This window comes from Cheilinus undulatus, linkage group 6, assembly GCF_018320785.1.
Source record: "Cheilinus undulatus linkage group 6, ASM1832078v1, whole genome shotgun sequence".
In the NCBI taxonomy this organism is placed as follows: domain Eukaryota; kingdom Metazoa; phylum Chordata; class Actinopteri; order Labriformes; family Labridae; genus Cheilinus; species Cheilinus undulatus.
In genome coordinates, this window is record NC_054870.1 from 5,577,352 (window position 1) to 5,594,753 (window position 17,402).

The window sequence follows — 17,402 nt, forward strand, 5'->3', positions numbered from 1 at the left end:
GATTAAATACATGCAAAGTAAACGTCTAAAAGTAAAGCCTGGTGGTTCTAGACCTCCATGAAGGATACCAGTAGATTACACTGATGGGTCCAGAAATAGGCTGGGAGGTTTTTTTTTATGTACATGTGACTGGTAGAAGTCGTATATTTATTTACTGGTGTATGTGCATGTTTTATAATGAAACGCAATGAGTCAGGATGCAGCTAGAAACAGAGCTCTAAATAAATCTGAACATTTTAGGCCCACTCATGTCCCTGCACGGCACAGCATGTCCTCCAGAAGATGATAAAATTCAGCTGGTTTGGGGGGGGGGTTATTTCAGCTATTTCAGGTATTGTTTTAAAATCCTGATACTATCACTTAATTTAATTTAATTCAATTTAATTTAATTTAATTTAATTTAATTTAATTTAATTTAATTTAATTTAATAATTCATTTAGTTTTCGGATTAAAGTACAGAAATGTCTATTTCCACAGACATACATAAAGATGTTGTACAGTGATATTTCTTACCCCTGTTTAGCGTGAAATCTTTAGATTAATTTCATGTTTAAGCAAAACTGTCCATCTTCTCATTGAAAAGGCAGAAAAGCCCCAAAGAAATGTATTAAAAAAACCATCACAATTAAAAATCTTGTTTTCTCAGAATTCTTGGATTAAAGTCAGGATTGTCTCTTAAATCTCAGAATTCTGATTTAAAAAGTCAGAAATCTTGACTTCAATCTTAGAATTCTGACTTTCATATCAGAATTCTGAGATGTAAGAGACAATTCAAACTTTAATCTTAGAATTCTGAGGGAGAAAAAGTCAGATTTGAAAGATAAAAGTTAGATTTCAAAGGTTAAAGTTAGATGTCTAAGATAAAGGTCAGATTTTTTTCTTGAAAATCAGAGCTATGTCTATAAATTTTAATATTCTAATAAAAAAAGATCAGAATTCAGAGATGAAACTCAAGATTTCTGATTGAAATCTGAGAATTCTTGAACAGAAGTCACAAATCAGACTTTAATCTAAGAATTCTGAGGGAAAAAAATAGAATATTGAGATTAAGTCAAACATCTAAGAAAAAATACAGAATTGATCTCAGAATACTGAGGAAAAAAATCAGTTTTCTGAGATTAAAGATATCATTTTGACTTTGATTCTGAGGGAAAAAGTCAGATTTGTAAGACTGAAGTCAGAAATCTTAAAGTCAGAGTTGTCTTAAATTTCAGAATTCTCATTTAAAAAGGTTAGAATTTGGAGATTAAACTCAAGATTTATGACTTTAATCTCTGAATTTTTTGATTGAAGATACAACTGTGAGTTTTATCTAATAATATGGAAAGAAAGAAGTCAGATTTGTAAGATTAAAGCCAGATTTTTTACTTTAAAGTCAAAGTTGTGTCTTTAATTTCAGAATATTAATTTAAAAAGGTCAGAATTTGGAGAGTAAACCCAAGATTTTTTACTTTAATCTCTGAATCTTTGGATTTAGTCACAATTCTGACTTTAAAACATTTTTCTCAGTCTGAGAAAAATAACCCTCCAAAAATCTATATTATTGGTCAGAATTTTGGCTTTACTCTCAGAAATCGGACTATTTCACCAGGATTCTGACCTTTTCCTTATATTCTGACTATATTTCTGGGAGAAAAAGTCCGACCGTTGTGCAGAGATAGTTGATGACCCCGGCTGAACGGCCTGAATTCAAAGATCTATTCAAACATTCTTCATCTAAAAAGCAGCACGTTATTCTGACACCCCTCGTCATCATTGTTCGCTCTAGCTGGCCCTCGCTGAAAGCAGTGGATAATGTTGTCAGATCAAACATGATGTGAATCCCTCCACCCCACAAGACGAAGCGGGGGTGACGTTGCCAGGAGAGGGTGAGTCCAAACACTGCATCACGTTCAAAGATGTGCAGGAGCTCTGAGTGATTGCATTTGGCCCCCAGCGCAGACACTTTAAAGGACCACACATCCATGTTATGTCTGCCGGGGCTCCTCTCACTCCTGCAATTTAAGGACCTCACAGAAAGAAGCGAAATTAGTTGGCCAGCTAATCCCAAGGATCAGGCTTTTGTGACTCGGGCAAGTTGGGCTCTGTTTGGTGAGGGCTTAGCTCTCAGAGCAGCTCCAAATGATCAGCAGGGTTTAAAAAGAGGCTCCGCAGGGCCACCAGCAAAACCAATAAGGGCCAGAGCCAGGCTGTTATCTGGCAGTAAACTGACACTGGGTAAGCTGTCACTTAAGGCCAAAGTCTATCACAATACAGAGGAAAGGGCAGCAACGCGCGGAGCAACAATAGGAGCAATCCGAGCCATAATGTGCCGACATGACAGAGCCGCTCCAGGTCAGCTTCTCAGAGGGATTTAACCTGGAAAACAACGGCCGACAGAGGCTTTTAACCAAATCACTTTTCAGCTCCTGGAAAAAAAAAGCAGACCTTTAGAACAGGGCCTCCAAACACCAAGACCCCCATGTCGAATTGGCCTTGTCTGTGGACCCTGTAATTACTTCCATAACTGGCACATTAGAATCCATTCTTAGCAATTATAGACAGTGAAAATATTGTTAAAATGTGAATTAACAGTGATTAACCACAATTTTTTGAAAGCTGGGTTCTGTCTGATCATCCACACCGAGGCCCTGATTCCTGCCAGACCTGTTGGATCCAGAAGTCCCTTAAATAGAAGCTGTCTGACAAAGTGAAGTAGATTAAAAGATCTCAAAAAGCAACACCTCATGGCACCGGTGATGAGAAACAAAGTCACTGACATCTATGAGGCTGGAAAGGGTTACAATGACATTTCCAAGGCTTTGAGACGCCAGCCAATAACGCTGAGAGCCATTACCTACAAATGGAGAAAACTGTGAACAGTGGAGAACCTTCCCAGGAGTGGTTGGCCTACCAAAATGACTCCAACAGTGCATGGACGACTCACCCAGGAGGTCCCAAAAGAAACCAGAACATATAAAGACCTGCAGGCCTCACTTGACTCAGTTAAGGTCAGAGTTCATGATTCAGCAACAATAAAGACACTGGGCAACAATGGCATCATGGGAGAGTTCCAAGACCAAAACCACTGCTGACCAAAAAGAACAAAAACGCTCCTCTCACATTTGACTAATGATCCCCAAGATTTTTGGGGGAAATGTTCTGTGGACTGACCGGACAAAGTTGAACTTTTCGGGAAGTGTGCCCGTTCCATCAGGAATAAAACTAACACAGCATTTCATCATACCAGCAGTCAAATATGGTGGTGGTAGTGTGATGGTCTGATCCATACTCACTTGGGATCCCAGACACATCAGCAAGTCCACCTCTGAACAGGACGAATAAAACTAAATGAAGGTTCTGGAGAGGTCTAAGTCTGGACTCAAATCTGATTGAGACGCTATGGTAGGACCTTAAACGGGCCGTTCATGTTGGGAAACCCTCCAGTGTGGCTGAATTAAATCAATTCAACAAAGAAGAGTGGACCTAAATTTCTCCACAGTCATTTGGAAGACGCACTGACAGTTATCACAGATGCTTGGAACAGCCAGTTATTAGGTTTAGGTGGGGATTACTTTTTCACATAGGGCCAAGTAGGTTTGGATGGCTTTTTCCCTTCACAAATGAAATCCTCATTTAAACACTGACTTATGTATACATTTGTTAAATGCTTCTTCTTCTGTGCACCAGTTTACAAGCACCTGGCAATCATCAACTTACAAACACAGGAGAAAAAGATGAAGCAGTTTAGGAATGAGTCAAGAATTGCTCGTAGGTTTTTCTTGGGAATTTTCTTAAGAAAACAAAGGGAGATATTGGTAGATGTGGTCCAAGATTATTACTAGAGCATCATTCCAACATAAGGCTATTTAAAATGCTTTACAGAGTTAGAAAAAAGAAATTTAAAACAGCAGGAGCATCAAAAGATGGGACAAGAAAAAATATGTAAAAAAAAACACCAACTCAAATAATAATAATATATTATAGTATGTTAAATTGTTCAAAATAAAAGGGTCACGAGTACAGCAAGGTTGGTTTGTATAGTCCAATCACACCCAAAAAATGGTGGATACTGTGTGGTAAAATGGAATAAAATAATGTAAAAATCAGGATTTTATAACAGAAGAATGAATACTATACCTCTAACTGCTTTGATTCATATTCCTTTTTGTCTCCTCCTATTATATTATTGCTCTTATATCTCTGGTCCTTAGGTCTCTTTTTTATGTAGCTGGGTTCCTGTGTTGCCTGGATTCGTCTAGGTTATTCTGGGTTTTTAGTTTTATTTTTATTCTTGGTCTTTAATTTTATTCTGGAATTTCATACATCAAGGATTCATAATGTATTTCTTATTTGTCATGTTTTCATGTTGTTGGAGTTACATTGCTGGCTTTATCTGTCATGGGTTCACCTGCTGATGCGGTTTTGTCTTGTTATGTTCTTTGCTTGTGTTATGATGATGCTTTCTTTTATTTGTGTTCCTGCTTATTGCCAAAGCATTCTGCAAACCTCTGTTTTTAAAGGTGCTACACAAATACAGTTATTATCATTATTATACTAGTATTGTGCATTTACTGTTTATAAGTTACAACCTCCTGACCTTTCACCAACAGTAAACATTTGGAGCATCAGAAATGAAAAGATCCAGCAAAGAAGACTCAGGACTGTGGATCAGCTAGAAACCTACACCAGACAAGAATGGGACAACATTCCTCTCCCAAACTCCATCAACTGGTCTCCTCACTTACCAGATGTTTACAGACTGTTAATAAAGAAGAAGAGGATGCTACACAATGGTAAACATGGCCCTGTCCCGACTTTTTTGAGGGGTGTTGATGCCATCAAATTCAGAATGAAGTAATTGAATGAAGTTATAGTAATTTCATTTTACACAGCGACCCAGCTTTTTGGAATTGGGGCTGTACATGTTGCCTCAACATATGTAAATATATTGAGATTAAACTTTGATTTCTATCCTTACTTATGTAAAAAGTGATCAGGGTTTGGGTATGTCTTGTGAATTGAAAAGAGATGCTTTAAAATATTTTATTGAACTTCCCATCTTTGTTGCTGACCTCGACAGAGAAGCTCATCATATTGCCTAAAATCACTAAAACCATGCATATATCCTTTATTAAAGAGGACAATAAGTGAATAAAAAATTCATATAGATTTACTTGCTCTAAACGGTTAAAATCAAAGCCTGTTACACTGAAGCTCTGCCTTTTATTGCATACAGAAGCTTTTAATGATGCTGAGATGGCTCTGCCTGAGGCGCAGGCGTCAGTCCGCTGTGATGAGGCGTGGCTGCCATAAAAAGCTTCAGTACAAACAGACATAAAAGGATTTGTTTAGCATCTATTATGAAGAGGACAGAGCAACAATGAGCCGATTAAAAAACAATTTTGTAAAAATGATCTTGAAAGGAAAAATCCCCCTGTGGATAAAAGTGTTTCCGTCGTATTGTCTGGGTCTGTTTTAGCCGTTTAGAGGCCCTGGGCAAAAACCAACATGGGCCCCTTTCCTATTGAACTTAGAGCAATTATGGCAGGTGAACAACATATTTAGAAGCCTCTCTTTGCAGGTGCCAAAGCCAGAGAACTACAGGACATGCCTAAATATGGAACCTACATATCCACAAACATCCTACAGTTCTCCACCAGCTCTTAAAGGGCATGAAACTCCTAATATCTGAACATCTCTAGTCCAGGTGGAACTTGGAAAATAAAAATAGATGCTCACTAGTAGTGACATATCTATTCTTCTGACTCCCACTGCTTCTAAATGGAAACAGATTAAAATCTAGTCTGGTCGTCATCAGAAAGGTCTCATTTCTTTACTTTAACAGACTGATGTCATGACTTGACTGTGTGATAAGATGAACAAGTAAAAGAAGCTGGGTTAGGTGATCAAAATCTGCAGATATCATCCTCAGGAAAACTTTAAATATATCCCCACATGCCGCAATTTTTCAAAATTAAAAAAATAAAAACTGTTCTTTTTTCTTGACTGCAAACTAGCATCAATATTTGAGGAGATAAACTCTGAATGACTTTGAATTTTATTAGTGGGGGATGCTGAGGAAGCATCCACACTATTGATATTCGCATCAGCCATTTTGTTTATTATTTTTCTTCTTCAGTGTCCGCTATCTCCTCCTTCATATCGACACCATTTAAACTCTAAAAACTCAGTTTTTTCTTCATTTGACTGCTATGACTTTTCTCATTTCTAAATTTTATGATTTTTAAAAATATTTCACTTTAACAATGTAAAACAGATGGCAAAATTTCACAAATCTGCACTTTCTTCAACTCCTCATAACTTTGGCATTTCTTGGGCTATTTTCACTATTCTACTATCATACTCTTCAGCTGCTTGTGCTCTTTCAGCTATTCATAATACATTTTTATACTATTTATACTTTTTTAAACTATTTTTCTTTTTCTAAAACCAAAATAACATTACTTCAGATGGGCCCTTTAAATCTTCTAAAAAATTCTTTTTTGTTTACTAAATTCTATATTTTGAGCAATGATTTCACATTCTTCACAAATCAGGTGTTGCACTCTTCAGCTGTTATGCTATTTTCAGCTATTTTGCGACTATTTCCATGGTATTTTCAGCTATTTATATGCTTTTCAGCCATTGCTTTTCAGCTGAAATTGCAATTTTGATCTAGCGTTAATATTAAAGTATAAATAATCTAAAAACAGCTGACATGTGCAAAATACAAAAGAATAATGATCGACCTCATTTAAAGTTGTATCAACTGGTAACAAGTCTAATCGAGTTTTTTCAAATGAAGTTCAAAAGTAAAAAATATTGGAAGAACTCAAACTCTGAACTCAAAAGACAAACAACAAAAATCCGCCCACTTTTGTCCGTTTTATGTGTTTCAATCACATGATAAATTTCTATCTGATTGAGTTCAGTAATTCTAACTTAAACCAATAAATATGTGACGAAACTTTAAATAACTGCTTCTCTGCTTTTACACACAGGTCCCACTCACCCATTGGAGATGGAGAATTAAACATCAGGATTGCATGATCCCATTCATATGCATCTACGCATACACATTTACACGCCACAGACACAGGGGTGAAAGCTGATTGGGGTTCAGTGTCTTGCCTAAGGACGACTGACTTTTCCTCCTGGGCCACAGGTGCCATGGATCAGTGGTGGCTGGCAGTAAACTGGTATCAATACTGTATCAGTATGGTCACTAGTAAAATGTCAGCCATAGAGTAGATTTTTGCAGCACCATCATCACCAGTTAAAATGCATGTGATGTGTTGTAATGCACACATGAGGCATAACTGATGCCGCTGTTGGTCTCTGTCCAGTCAGCAGCATGTTTCACTCTTGTATTAAGAGCAGCTGGGTGACTAACTGATGTCACCCACTCATGTTGATGTAATTAAGCACAGTAAAAAGGTAAAACATGTTCACTCCTCTCCAAGTCTGATGTCTGTAACAACAGCAACTTGCAGCGAGCGTGATCCCTTTGCAAAGCGTCTCTGTTGGCCTGTCTGAGGCTGTAACAAACACTGCATGCTGCATTGGATTACCTTCGTTTCTCCTTAACAGCATTGCAACAATTCATCTTAAAATAGCAACTAAACAACTGAAAGTGCATGATGAGTCAGAGGACAAGGCTGTGACATCAAATGAAGTGGTCAAAGTGCAAAAGTGCCAGGTTCAAGTGCAGATGCTCATCTTCTATGGTTATAACTGCTGACCACAAAACAACAATACAGAAGCAACTGCTGCTAGCTTGTTATGATTAAAGGTTGAAAATATCTGTAACTGGGTAAAATCAGGTTCATTTGTTCCTATAATACTAATGAAAGTCAAATATATATTTTTTTTGACTGTGAGTGATACCACCTGCTGGCTACTGAAGGGTGCTTTTGAGTAGAATATGTGGGCTCAAAATTGTTGGGCCTACTTTAAAAAACTTGTTTCATTTTGCAAAAAGAAATTGGATAAAGTTATCTCAACTTAAGTTACAAAATTTCACGAAGTGGCAAGAAGCTGCAGTTTCTCTCATGTCCACTAGAGGCTGTCTGCAGAAGCAGCAGAAGTTCCATCCACTCCCATATTTAAATGTCACTTTAAACAGCATTTTCAGCCTTTATGTCTGTTTCTGGGTTGATCTAATGTTAAACCAAGATAGGGTCACCACAGATTGAACTCAAAAGCTCTCTTCAGTCCAACAACGGCTGACATCACTCTGACTTTAACCAACATTCTCTCATGTCTGTCGTAGTGACTTGTTAACATGAAAAAACTGAATTCAAATGCTTGTTACCAACTGGAGCATTTTATTAAAGTAGGCCATGATTTTTTTCTTTTCAGTGTACTTTTGAATAATGATATTATTAGCTCTAAACATTGAGAGAACATCACCTGACGGTCCTGGTGTGGTGTTCCCTGGATCCTAGTGTTGCCTCTCAGTAAATAAAATCCATGTATGGAGAGAGCAGTAACTGAGACATCTTTGTCAATGACTGATTTATGTTAAAGCGTCTTTATTTATCCCTCCTTTGCTGACTCGGCTCATCTAATCCATGTGACGTCAGAAGCCAATGAAACGCCTCCTGTCCTGAATCAGAGAACGTGTTTACAGACGGCACATCATAAATTCCCTGGGACTATCTGAGACACTGGAGGGGCTCTGAAGAAGTCTGAGGCAGCAGCAGAAACATGAAAGCATTTTTAGACTAAAATACTTTGTGTTTGACAGTTTGTTATGACTGGATTTCTGACCACACACACTTTAGCAATAAGATTGGGTTACAAACACATAAACACACACACTCACACACTCCTGCATAGTTAGATACAGACGGGCTGAAAGACGACGGGAGTGTTAAATCAGAACAAAAATATAATAACAGAAAAATCATCAGTGAGAGAACTGAGAGAGAACTGTTTGATCATCATGAATCAGTTTATCTAAACCAGGAAGCATCCAAAATCAACCAATCAGCAGTCAGCATTCATAACAGCCTATTAACACAGGCCTACACGGATGACCATCTGTGAGCACGGGCATGACCCAAAACAGGGACCACGCAAAGAAAAATATATGTACAAATCACATTGTAGAAGGTAAGTTATCATTTCATCTCATAAGAGAAAGAAAGGAAAAGAAAGAATAACGAGGGGAAGAATGTGTGGGAGGAAAAAAGATGGAAGGAAGGGAATAAAAGAAACTGGCAAGGAAGAAAATAAGGGAAGGAAAGAAAGGAAGGAAGGAATGAATGAACAAAGAGAAGATATGAAGACAGAGAGAAGAGGAGGGAGAAAGAGAGAGAGTGCAAGGAAGGAAGGGAAAAGAAACAGAGAAAGAAAGAGAGGGAGGAAAGAAGGGAGGAAGAAAGAAAGAGGAAGGTAGGAAGGAACGAATAAACAAAGAAGGAAGCTATGAAGGAAGGAAGGGAAGAAGAAAGAGGGGAGAAAGAAAGAGAGAGGGAGCAAGAATGAAAGGAACGAACAAACGAAAAAATGAACAAAGAAGGGAAGATATTAAGGTAGGAAGGGAGGAGGGAAGGGAGGAAGAAAGAAAAAAGAAAGAGAGAGGAAGGAAGAAGGGAGATAGCAAGAAAGGAGGAAGCTATGAAGGAAGGAAGGAAGGAAGGAAGGAAGGAAGCAAAGGAAAAAAGGAAAAAAGAAAGCCAGACAGAGCAAGAAAAAAGGATGGAAGGAAAGGAGGAAGTAAGAAAGAGAGAGGGAGGAAGGATTGAAGGAAAATATTTAAAAGAAAGGAAGAGTGGGGGGAAGAAAAGAGAGAAGAAAGAAAGGAAAGAAGGAAGGGAGGAAGGAAAGAAGAGAGAGAAAGGAGGAAAGGAAAATATAAGAAAGAAAAGGAGAGTGGAAGGAAGGAAAGAGAGAAACAAGAAAGGAAAGAAGGAAGATGGAAAGAAAGAGAGGGAGGAAGGAAGGAAGGAAGGAAGGAAAGAAGGAAGGGAGGAAGGAAGACACACAGGCGGGAAGGAAAGGCGGGAAAGTGGGAGGAAAAAAACAGGGAAGGAAGCAATTATAATAGTGTTCAATAAGTTAAAAATACGCACCTGTAATAAATGAAAGAAATTTTAACAGTTTATGTTTTTTTTTTATCGTTTTATGACAAATAACATTGAGGAAAACAATGAGCCATTAAATCTAAAGTTTTATTTAGTTTTTTATTTAGTTATTCCACTCAGTGTCCTAAATAAAACCCTCCTGCTGGCCTCGTTCTGCTCTCGTCAATAAAAGCTTTCACTGATTAAAAATGATTGAAAATGTTCATATTCAGATATATGAAGAGTTACAGAGGCCATCAGCTGACAGGCTGCTGATTAAACAGACGATCAATAACAGTGATCAGTCAAACACTGACCAGCCTGGTCTGGATCAACTGATAACATCAGGTCTGAGAAACATTCGTTTTTATATTTGGTAGTTCGGGACAAAAAGATAAGATTATATTAGATAATATCAAATTATATTATATTATATTATATTATATTAAATATCAAATTATATAATATTATATTATTTAGTTTTATAGTGAATAATATTATATTATATTATTTTATTTTATATTACATTATTTTAAATAATATCAAATTCTATTCTATTCTATTCTATCCTATCAGATTATATTATATTAAATTATATTATATTATATTCAGGGCAGTCAGCATTAATGCATAAATCACAGTGTAATTAATGTCTATTAGTAATTCCCTTATTTCCTTTAATCGCGTTCATCTCCTGGTTTATTGTCCTTTTCTTTGGTTCATTCTCGTCAGCGTCTCTCTGCAGCCACACTGATGTAAAATAAGTCCACCGCTCTCTAACATCTCATTTACCTTTAAAACTCAGAGACAGCTCAGTGGACCAATCAGACGCCATCAAACATTTACCTTTAAACTGTTCACTTATTTTCTTTAAGATTCAGAAGTTTCTTTTTCTCTGGTTGAGTTCCTCATTTTCTTTAAAATAAAAGCAGGTGTGTATCCACACAGGAAGTCAGTTACCCTTAGTTTAAGACCATAGAAAAATACAAAATGAAACAAAGAAAGAAGAAAAAAATGCAAATGCTGTGAAATGTTGATACAAAAAGTGAGCTTAATTAGGATTTACTACAGAAACTCTGAAAGTTATAGTGACACAAAGATGAGTTGTGTGACAGCCCTAGTAAAGACTCAGCTTCTTATTGATAATGCATAATAACAATAATAATAACTATTATTATTCACTTGTTTTATTTATGAACATAGCTGTAAATGCTTTAACTCAGGTCCCGTAATAATGCACTACTGATTTATTTTTCTTTACTTTTTTATTTTAATGTTTTAATATATTCTCTGCTGTAATGGTCGATAGATAACATGGTAAAGTTTAATTATAAGCCCACCTCAGGTTTTCTTACCTCACCTGAACAAACTCACTGATGTTCTTTTCCTCTGACAGATGTGCTTGCAGCAATAAATAATTAATAAAAATAAATTACAAAGATAAATACTGATCCATACGTAAAGCATTATTTAGGGGTTCTTAAAGATTATTAATTCCCATCATTTATAAAGCATGAACTAGCTGATGTATCACTAGTGATCGCTCACTGATACATCTTTAAAGAAGAAGTACAATAAGATGGGAAGCTGCATATCATAAAATTAGACAAAAGAGGAGAAAAACTGGAACAAAAATGATCAAGCAGTAACAGTTGTTCTGACCATACATTTTTAATGTCTTTTTAGATGTTACTATAACTAAACTTGCACATTTCTCCTTTTATTTTTATTTTTTAAATAAAATAAAATAACATTTATCAATCTATATCTTTCTATCTATAAATATCAATATAAATAAAATTAGATAAATAAATATATATTAAAAAATATGTTGTTCTTACTGCATTAAAAGGATTTTCTAATGTTCCTTCTATTACTAACAAGCAATAAAATTGAGTTTTTTTTATTAATTTTTAAAAATAAATCTTATTAATCAAACATTTCTAATAAGTCTAAACATGGAGAAACCCAGATTAACAAATGTTTGCTCTGTGTAAATAAGATAGGGAATGACTTAGACCTGCTCTGTTTATTGTATGAAGATATTTTATTAATTTTAACATTAAAGACTGCTTGATTCAGAATTATTATTAGTATAATTATTATCTATTTATTTATTTAAATTATTACTCCCTTAACAAAGGCGCACACCTGCTTTTAGATAAATGTCCACTGTGACGGATTTTTCCCATGACTCTCTCCGTGTCTGATGCCATTGTCCCTGTATGGTGCATGTCTACATTGATTTAAATAAAGTTTTAACATTATAAAAAGTGTTCATAAACATGCAGTGAGCAGGCGGGCTGTGCTGGACTCACCGCTGGCGTCCTGGCCCTTACATCCCGGGTCGTGCTGCGGGGTCCCGGAGTCAGAGAGCGACAGCGCGGGGCTGCGAGCTTCACTGTCCGTCAGCAGGTTAAAATCCATAACCAGGCTCTGCAGAGACAGACGGGCACAGAAACACGAGGTAAGAGGTGAGGAGTCTGCACAGACACCGTCATTAACTTCATTAACACCACAGTCCAGTCATTCAAGGGTCATTAAACACGCGGAGTGTTTTTGTTCTGCTGCTTTTCTGGAGGATTTCCGTCCTTGACCGAGGCAGCCATGCTTCTTTAAAATCATGCAGCGTGGATAAACGCTGCAAAACACGGATCTCAGTTTCAACAAAGAACGCCACAGATCACAAATGAGTTTTCTGTCGCTGTGTAGAAGGCATAGAGGCGTCCATCAAAGCCTCTCTTACTACAACATTGCCTTTAGTTTCCCTTCCCTCTCTATCTGCTGCTTTAACCTCCATGGAGACAACGACAGCAGAGCAACGAGGCCTCAAACGCGGGAACATATCATGGCTTTTCCCGTATTTTTGCCTCTCAGGCAAATGTGGACCATTGAAACTAAAACGGAAATTGTAATCAGCAGCATGCGTGGGTTTTTAAAAGCTTTGCACCTTGAAACCCTGATTAAAACAGAGAAATCCAACATTTCTAGGCTGTTAAAACTAAAGAAAACGCCTTTAAAGAGAAACAGAGGGTCAAATCTTTACTGTACAGCAGGTAACGTTTAATGTGTTTATTTACATTTTGATCAGGAATGGGCAGTGTTGGGCCTTGTGTGTTGTCTTGAGGCACCCATGTCTTCAGGATCTTCATGATATTGTTTTGCATCACTTATTTTATTATTGTTCTTTACACAATATCAGGGCTTTAAAATGAGAGCTGTAGCAGAATTCCTCATTGTGTGGGAAATAAAATTTGCAGTATGACTTCATTGCTTGGCTCTTTTTTTTATAAAATGCATTTAAAGCTCAGTTCTGCTAAACTTTGTCTTTAGGAGCCTATTGCAAAAAAAAGACATTTACAACAATGCAGAAATTTCAGCAAGAAACAGAAAGAATGAAAACATGTATAAGAGGTGTGCTGTAATAAAGAATGAATGGTGTGCAGTGATTTAACACCATTTCCCTGCAAAATTAAGAGAGAAGAGCCTGATTCTGGGCCACTTTCTGATGAATTAGAGGCTGTTTCTGAGTGCTTTGTGGGTTAAAAATACAAAAAAAGCATTTTTATTTTAAGAGTCAAGCAGAGGTGGTAAGACTTTTGACCCTGAGGTCAAGGAAAGTCAAGAAAATGCATTTTTTCCTCACCACCAGATCATCTCCAATTAAAACGACACTCTCAGTTAGACTACCATAGCTGCTTTTGAAATGGCAGTTAAAAAAAACAAAAAAACAAAAAACAGATTCAATCAGGATTTATAACACCAATATTTAGGTTTTTCAGTGCATATGCAAACTGCAGAGCTTTATTTAGTGAGTTAAACATGGGGTTTAAAGCATAAGCTCAATGCAATTACCAAAGGATTAAAAAAAAGTACAAAGTATATTTTAATTGTATTTCTTTTCTTTAACGCATTCAGTGGTGCTGCAAATATTTACAGAAGCAAATATTATCCACCAATTTCTTGCAAAGGACAAAAAAGTAGAAATCAAGCAGAGAAAGGTGTCTTTTTGTCATTTTGTCTTGAGATTTATTTCGTAAGGGAGTTGTATGTCGGCTCAGTAGCTTCTTATTTAATGAATAACACTCACCAGCATGAGTAAATGTTAAGTACCTGTTTGCTCTAGATTAATTTATTGTCATAATGATTAAAAACAAAAATGCTGACTTCATTGTTTTTCTCAAAAATCAGCATTTCCCTGCGGTGAATTGACTTTTTGATGAAAGTATCAGCTGGTCTAAACGAGCCGCCTTGGTTCGATGCGGCTCCACGTGTATTTGTTTAAATTGGCAGCACACTCAGCTTCTATTTTCTCTTCGATCTTTCCATTCAGCCCCGGTTGTGGTTGTAATCCGGATCCCTTTATACGAGCCTGACATAAGCAGCTATAATGGGAGCTGCCCTGAATTGACTCTATTTTGGGCTACGTGGGGAGAGCAATTGAGTTATTGCTGTAAAATACATGATGACATTTTAGAGGCTGATTCCAGCCGCTGAGGTAGAAGTGTTGCTCAATGGAGGTCAAAAATAGCTGCTGGTTTATTTATCTGAGGGCAGTTAACACCTTGAAATATTAGGACACAAATACTGTCTGAGATGATATAGTGTTGTGTGATTTATGATGCTTGGAAAGTGAAAAGAAACATCTGTAAACTGATTTTTTTTCTGATTATGCAAACCCCTTTAAAGAGTCACTCCAACAGTTCTAAAAAGTGATCTATAAATCATTCTGAAACGTCTACACAAGGAGGAATAAAAGAGATTAAAGAGGCGTTAAGTGAAGGCTCACCCCAGCTGAAGTCAGCATGCTGTTACTGTTTACCCTCCTTTTTCTGTTTACCTTTGCATTTCCCAGGACACTGGCTGAGTAAAACCCAAAGTTTACAGGTTTAGAGGAGAGTCTTAAGGCTGCCGTGGGCCACAATGACTCCATGTCATCAAAGATTTAGGAGGGCGATAAACCTCATCCCTGAAAATCAAACACACTCAGAGTCGGGTATTAAGCTTCCAGGTTGCCTGTTTGGATGTGTAGTCAGCGCTGTGGTTTTATACTGAAAGGAAGTGAATTTGTATTTTTTTAGGGGAAGGCACATTTGTCAGCACCACCGCCGCCACCGCCTCTCTACGCCCCCCGTGGAGGAGGGGAGGAGGGCTGTGTTATTGCTGTTAAATAGAGAATGTGTTTGCCACCAGCCCTTTGTGTGCCGGTCACATGTGACTCCTGCTGGGGTTAAAGCTGAAGCCTGGCAGGGGCAAAGGCGGGGCTCAGAACATGGCATGGCATCAAACAAGCCCCCACCCACTCATCCACCCACACATAACATTCACAACAACACACTGTACAGCCTGACTGAACTGTTGAACCAGACTCACTCGGTACGTTTACATGAACAATGAAAGCAAGAACCAGATTCACTCGGGAGGTTTACATGAACAGAGAAGTCAAGAGCCAGTCTCACTCAGTACATTTATATGAACAATGAAAGCAAGAACCAGACTCAGGACATTTACATGAACAGAGAAGTCAAGAGCCAGTCTCACTCAGTAAGTTTATATGAACAATGAAAGCAAGAACCAGACTCAGGACATTTACATGAACAGAGAAGTCAAGAACCAGACTCACTCGGTAGGTTTACATAAACAGAGAAGTCAAGAACCTGACCCACTCAGTACGTTTACATGAACAGAGAAGTCAAAAACCAGACTCACTCAGTACGTTTACATGAACAATGAAAGCAAGAACCAGACTCAGGACATTTACATGAACAGAGAAGGCAAGAGCCAGTCTCACTCAGTACGTTTGCATGAACAAAGAAGTCCAGAACCAGACTCAGTACGTTTACATGAACAAAGAAAGCAAGTGCTAGTCTCACTCAGTATGTTTACATGAACAGAGAAGTCAAGAATCAGACTCTCTCAGTACGTTTACATGAACAGAGACATCAAGAATCAGACTCAGTACGTTTACATGAACAGAGTAGTCAGTTTGAGCTCCATTAGCATGTTAAACTGGACTCAAGCTGACTTTATATGAGTCTATGAACAGACATAGAGGACATCCATCAGTCATTTTAAGAACACAAATATACCAACAATAATGCTGTCCTCTGACACTCTGGATCCTCAAAAGTTTTCAACTTTGGCCTACAACTTGGCAAAAATGTATGGAAAAGCTCCAATGACCCCAGCTTAAAAACATTCTGTCTTCTGCCCTTGAAGATGACATCATTCTTTAAAGCTTATAAAACATTCAGTCCATGCCTTTAAAGTTGCCGTCTTCCTTTGAAGCCTATAAAACATTCCAGCAGCTACCTTTGAAGATACCGTCATCCTTTAAAGCCTACAGAACATCCCGTTATCTGCATATAAAGATGAAGTCATCCTTTAAAGCCTATGAAACATTACGTTATCTGCATATGAGGATGATGTCATCCTTTGAAGCCTTCTATAAAACATTCTGTTATCTACCTTTGAAGATGAGGTCACCATTTTTAGTCTATGAAACATTCCATCTCTACCTTCAAAGATGATTTCATCCTTTAAGCCTGTAAAACATTCCGTTATTTGCCCTTGAAGATATCCTCATCCTGTGAAGCCTATAAAACATTTTGTCTTCTACCTTTGCAGATAATGTCATCCTTTAAAAACCAAACAAACATTCCAGTTGACATCGTCCGCTAAAGCATATCCACCTTGTTCCTAGCCCTGATGATACTCTGTGTGAAATATGGGCACAACTTCCGGTCCTTTCTGTCTAAATGGGACTTTGCATAGAAGTGAGATGCTAAACACGGTTAAAAGAGTGATTACGAGATTAAAATTAAACTTTGTCTGTAGCCACCGCCACCGTCTGTTCTCAGACCAGGCACAAACATTTTAGATTGGAGCTCTGCAAACTGATACTCTGCTCATAGAATGATTGGACCAATCAGCATCATTTGAGGAGAAAGAGGTGGTAGCCTCAGGTGTGGTTTAGTAAACAATGGTGGACAGTGAGGACATAGGCATGGTTGCAGCAGATTAGAACAATATGATTTGGAAATCAGACCTGGAGATGAAGCAGATAGAGGAGAAAATGAACGCCATTCCTGCTGCTATTTACCACTCAAATCCACTCTTCTCTATGTGATATGTTCTTTAGACACATGCAGGTAGGGCTGGGCCATGTACTGAGTCTTTAAAGTGGGGGTATTATGCCTAAACCCACATGGTTTACAGCTCATGTTTCTCACACTGGCGTCCTGAAAACCCCTAATTTTAACCTCTGTCTGAAACGCTTCGTTTTCGCTGCTGTCTCTGTAACCCCCCCCCCAATGGACCTGCTTTCCTCCGATTGGCCCATTTTCCAG

The 17,402-nt window shown here is 37.7% G+C and overlaps 1 protein-coding gene across 3 annotated transcripts in view; it reads right to left on the bottom strand.

The window, feature by feature from the left end:
• The window catches only part of pitx3 (paired-like homeodomain 3), a 48,687-nt gene that overhangs the window by 16,053 nt on the left and 15,232 nt on the right, over window positions 1-17,402 (bottom strand). For 2 of the 3 annotated variants that reach the window (XM_041789704.1, XM_041789705.1), the window contains exon 2: window positions 12,372-12,489. In XM_041789704.1, the coding sequence (XP_041645638.1) occupies window positions 12,372-12,480 (109 nt within the window). In that variant the 5' untranslated portion in view covers window positions 12,481-12,489. Of the gene's footprint in view, window positions 1-12,371; window positions 12,490-13,133; window positions 13,171-17,402 lie in introns of those variants that run through there. The other variant, XM_041789706.1, reaches the window with a different exon arrangement.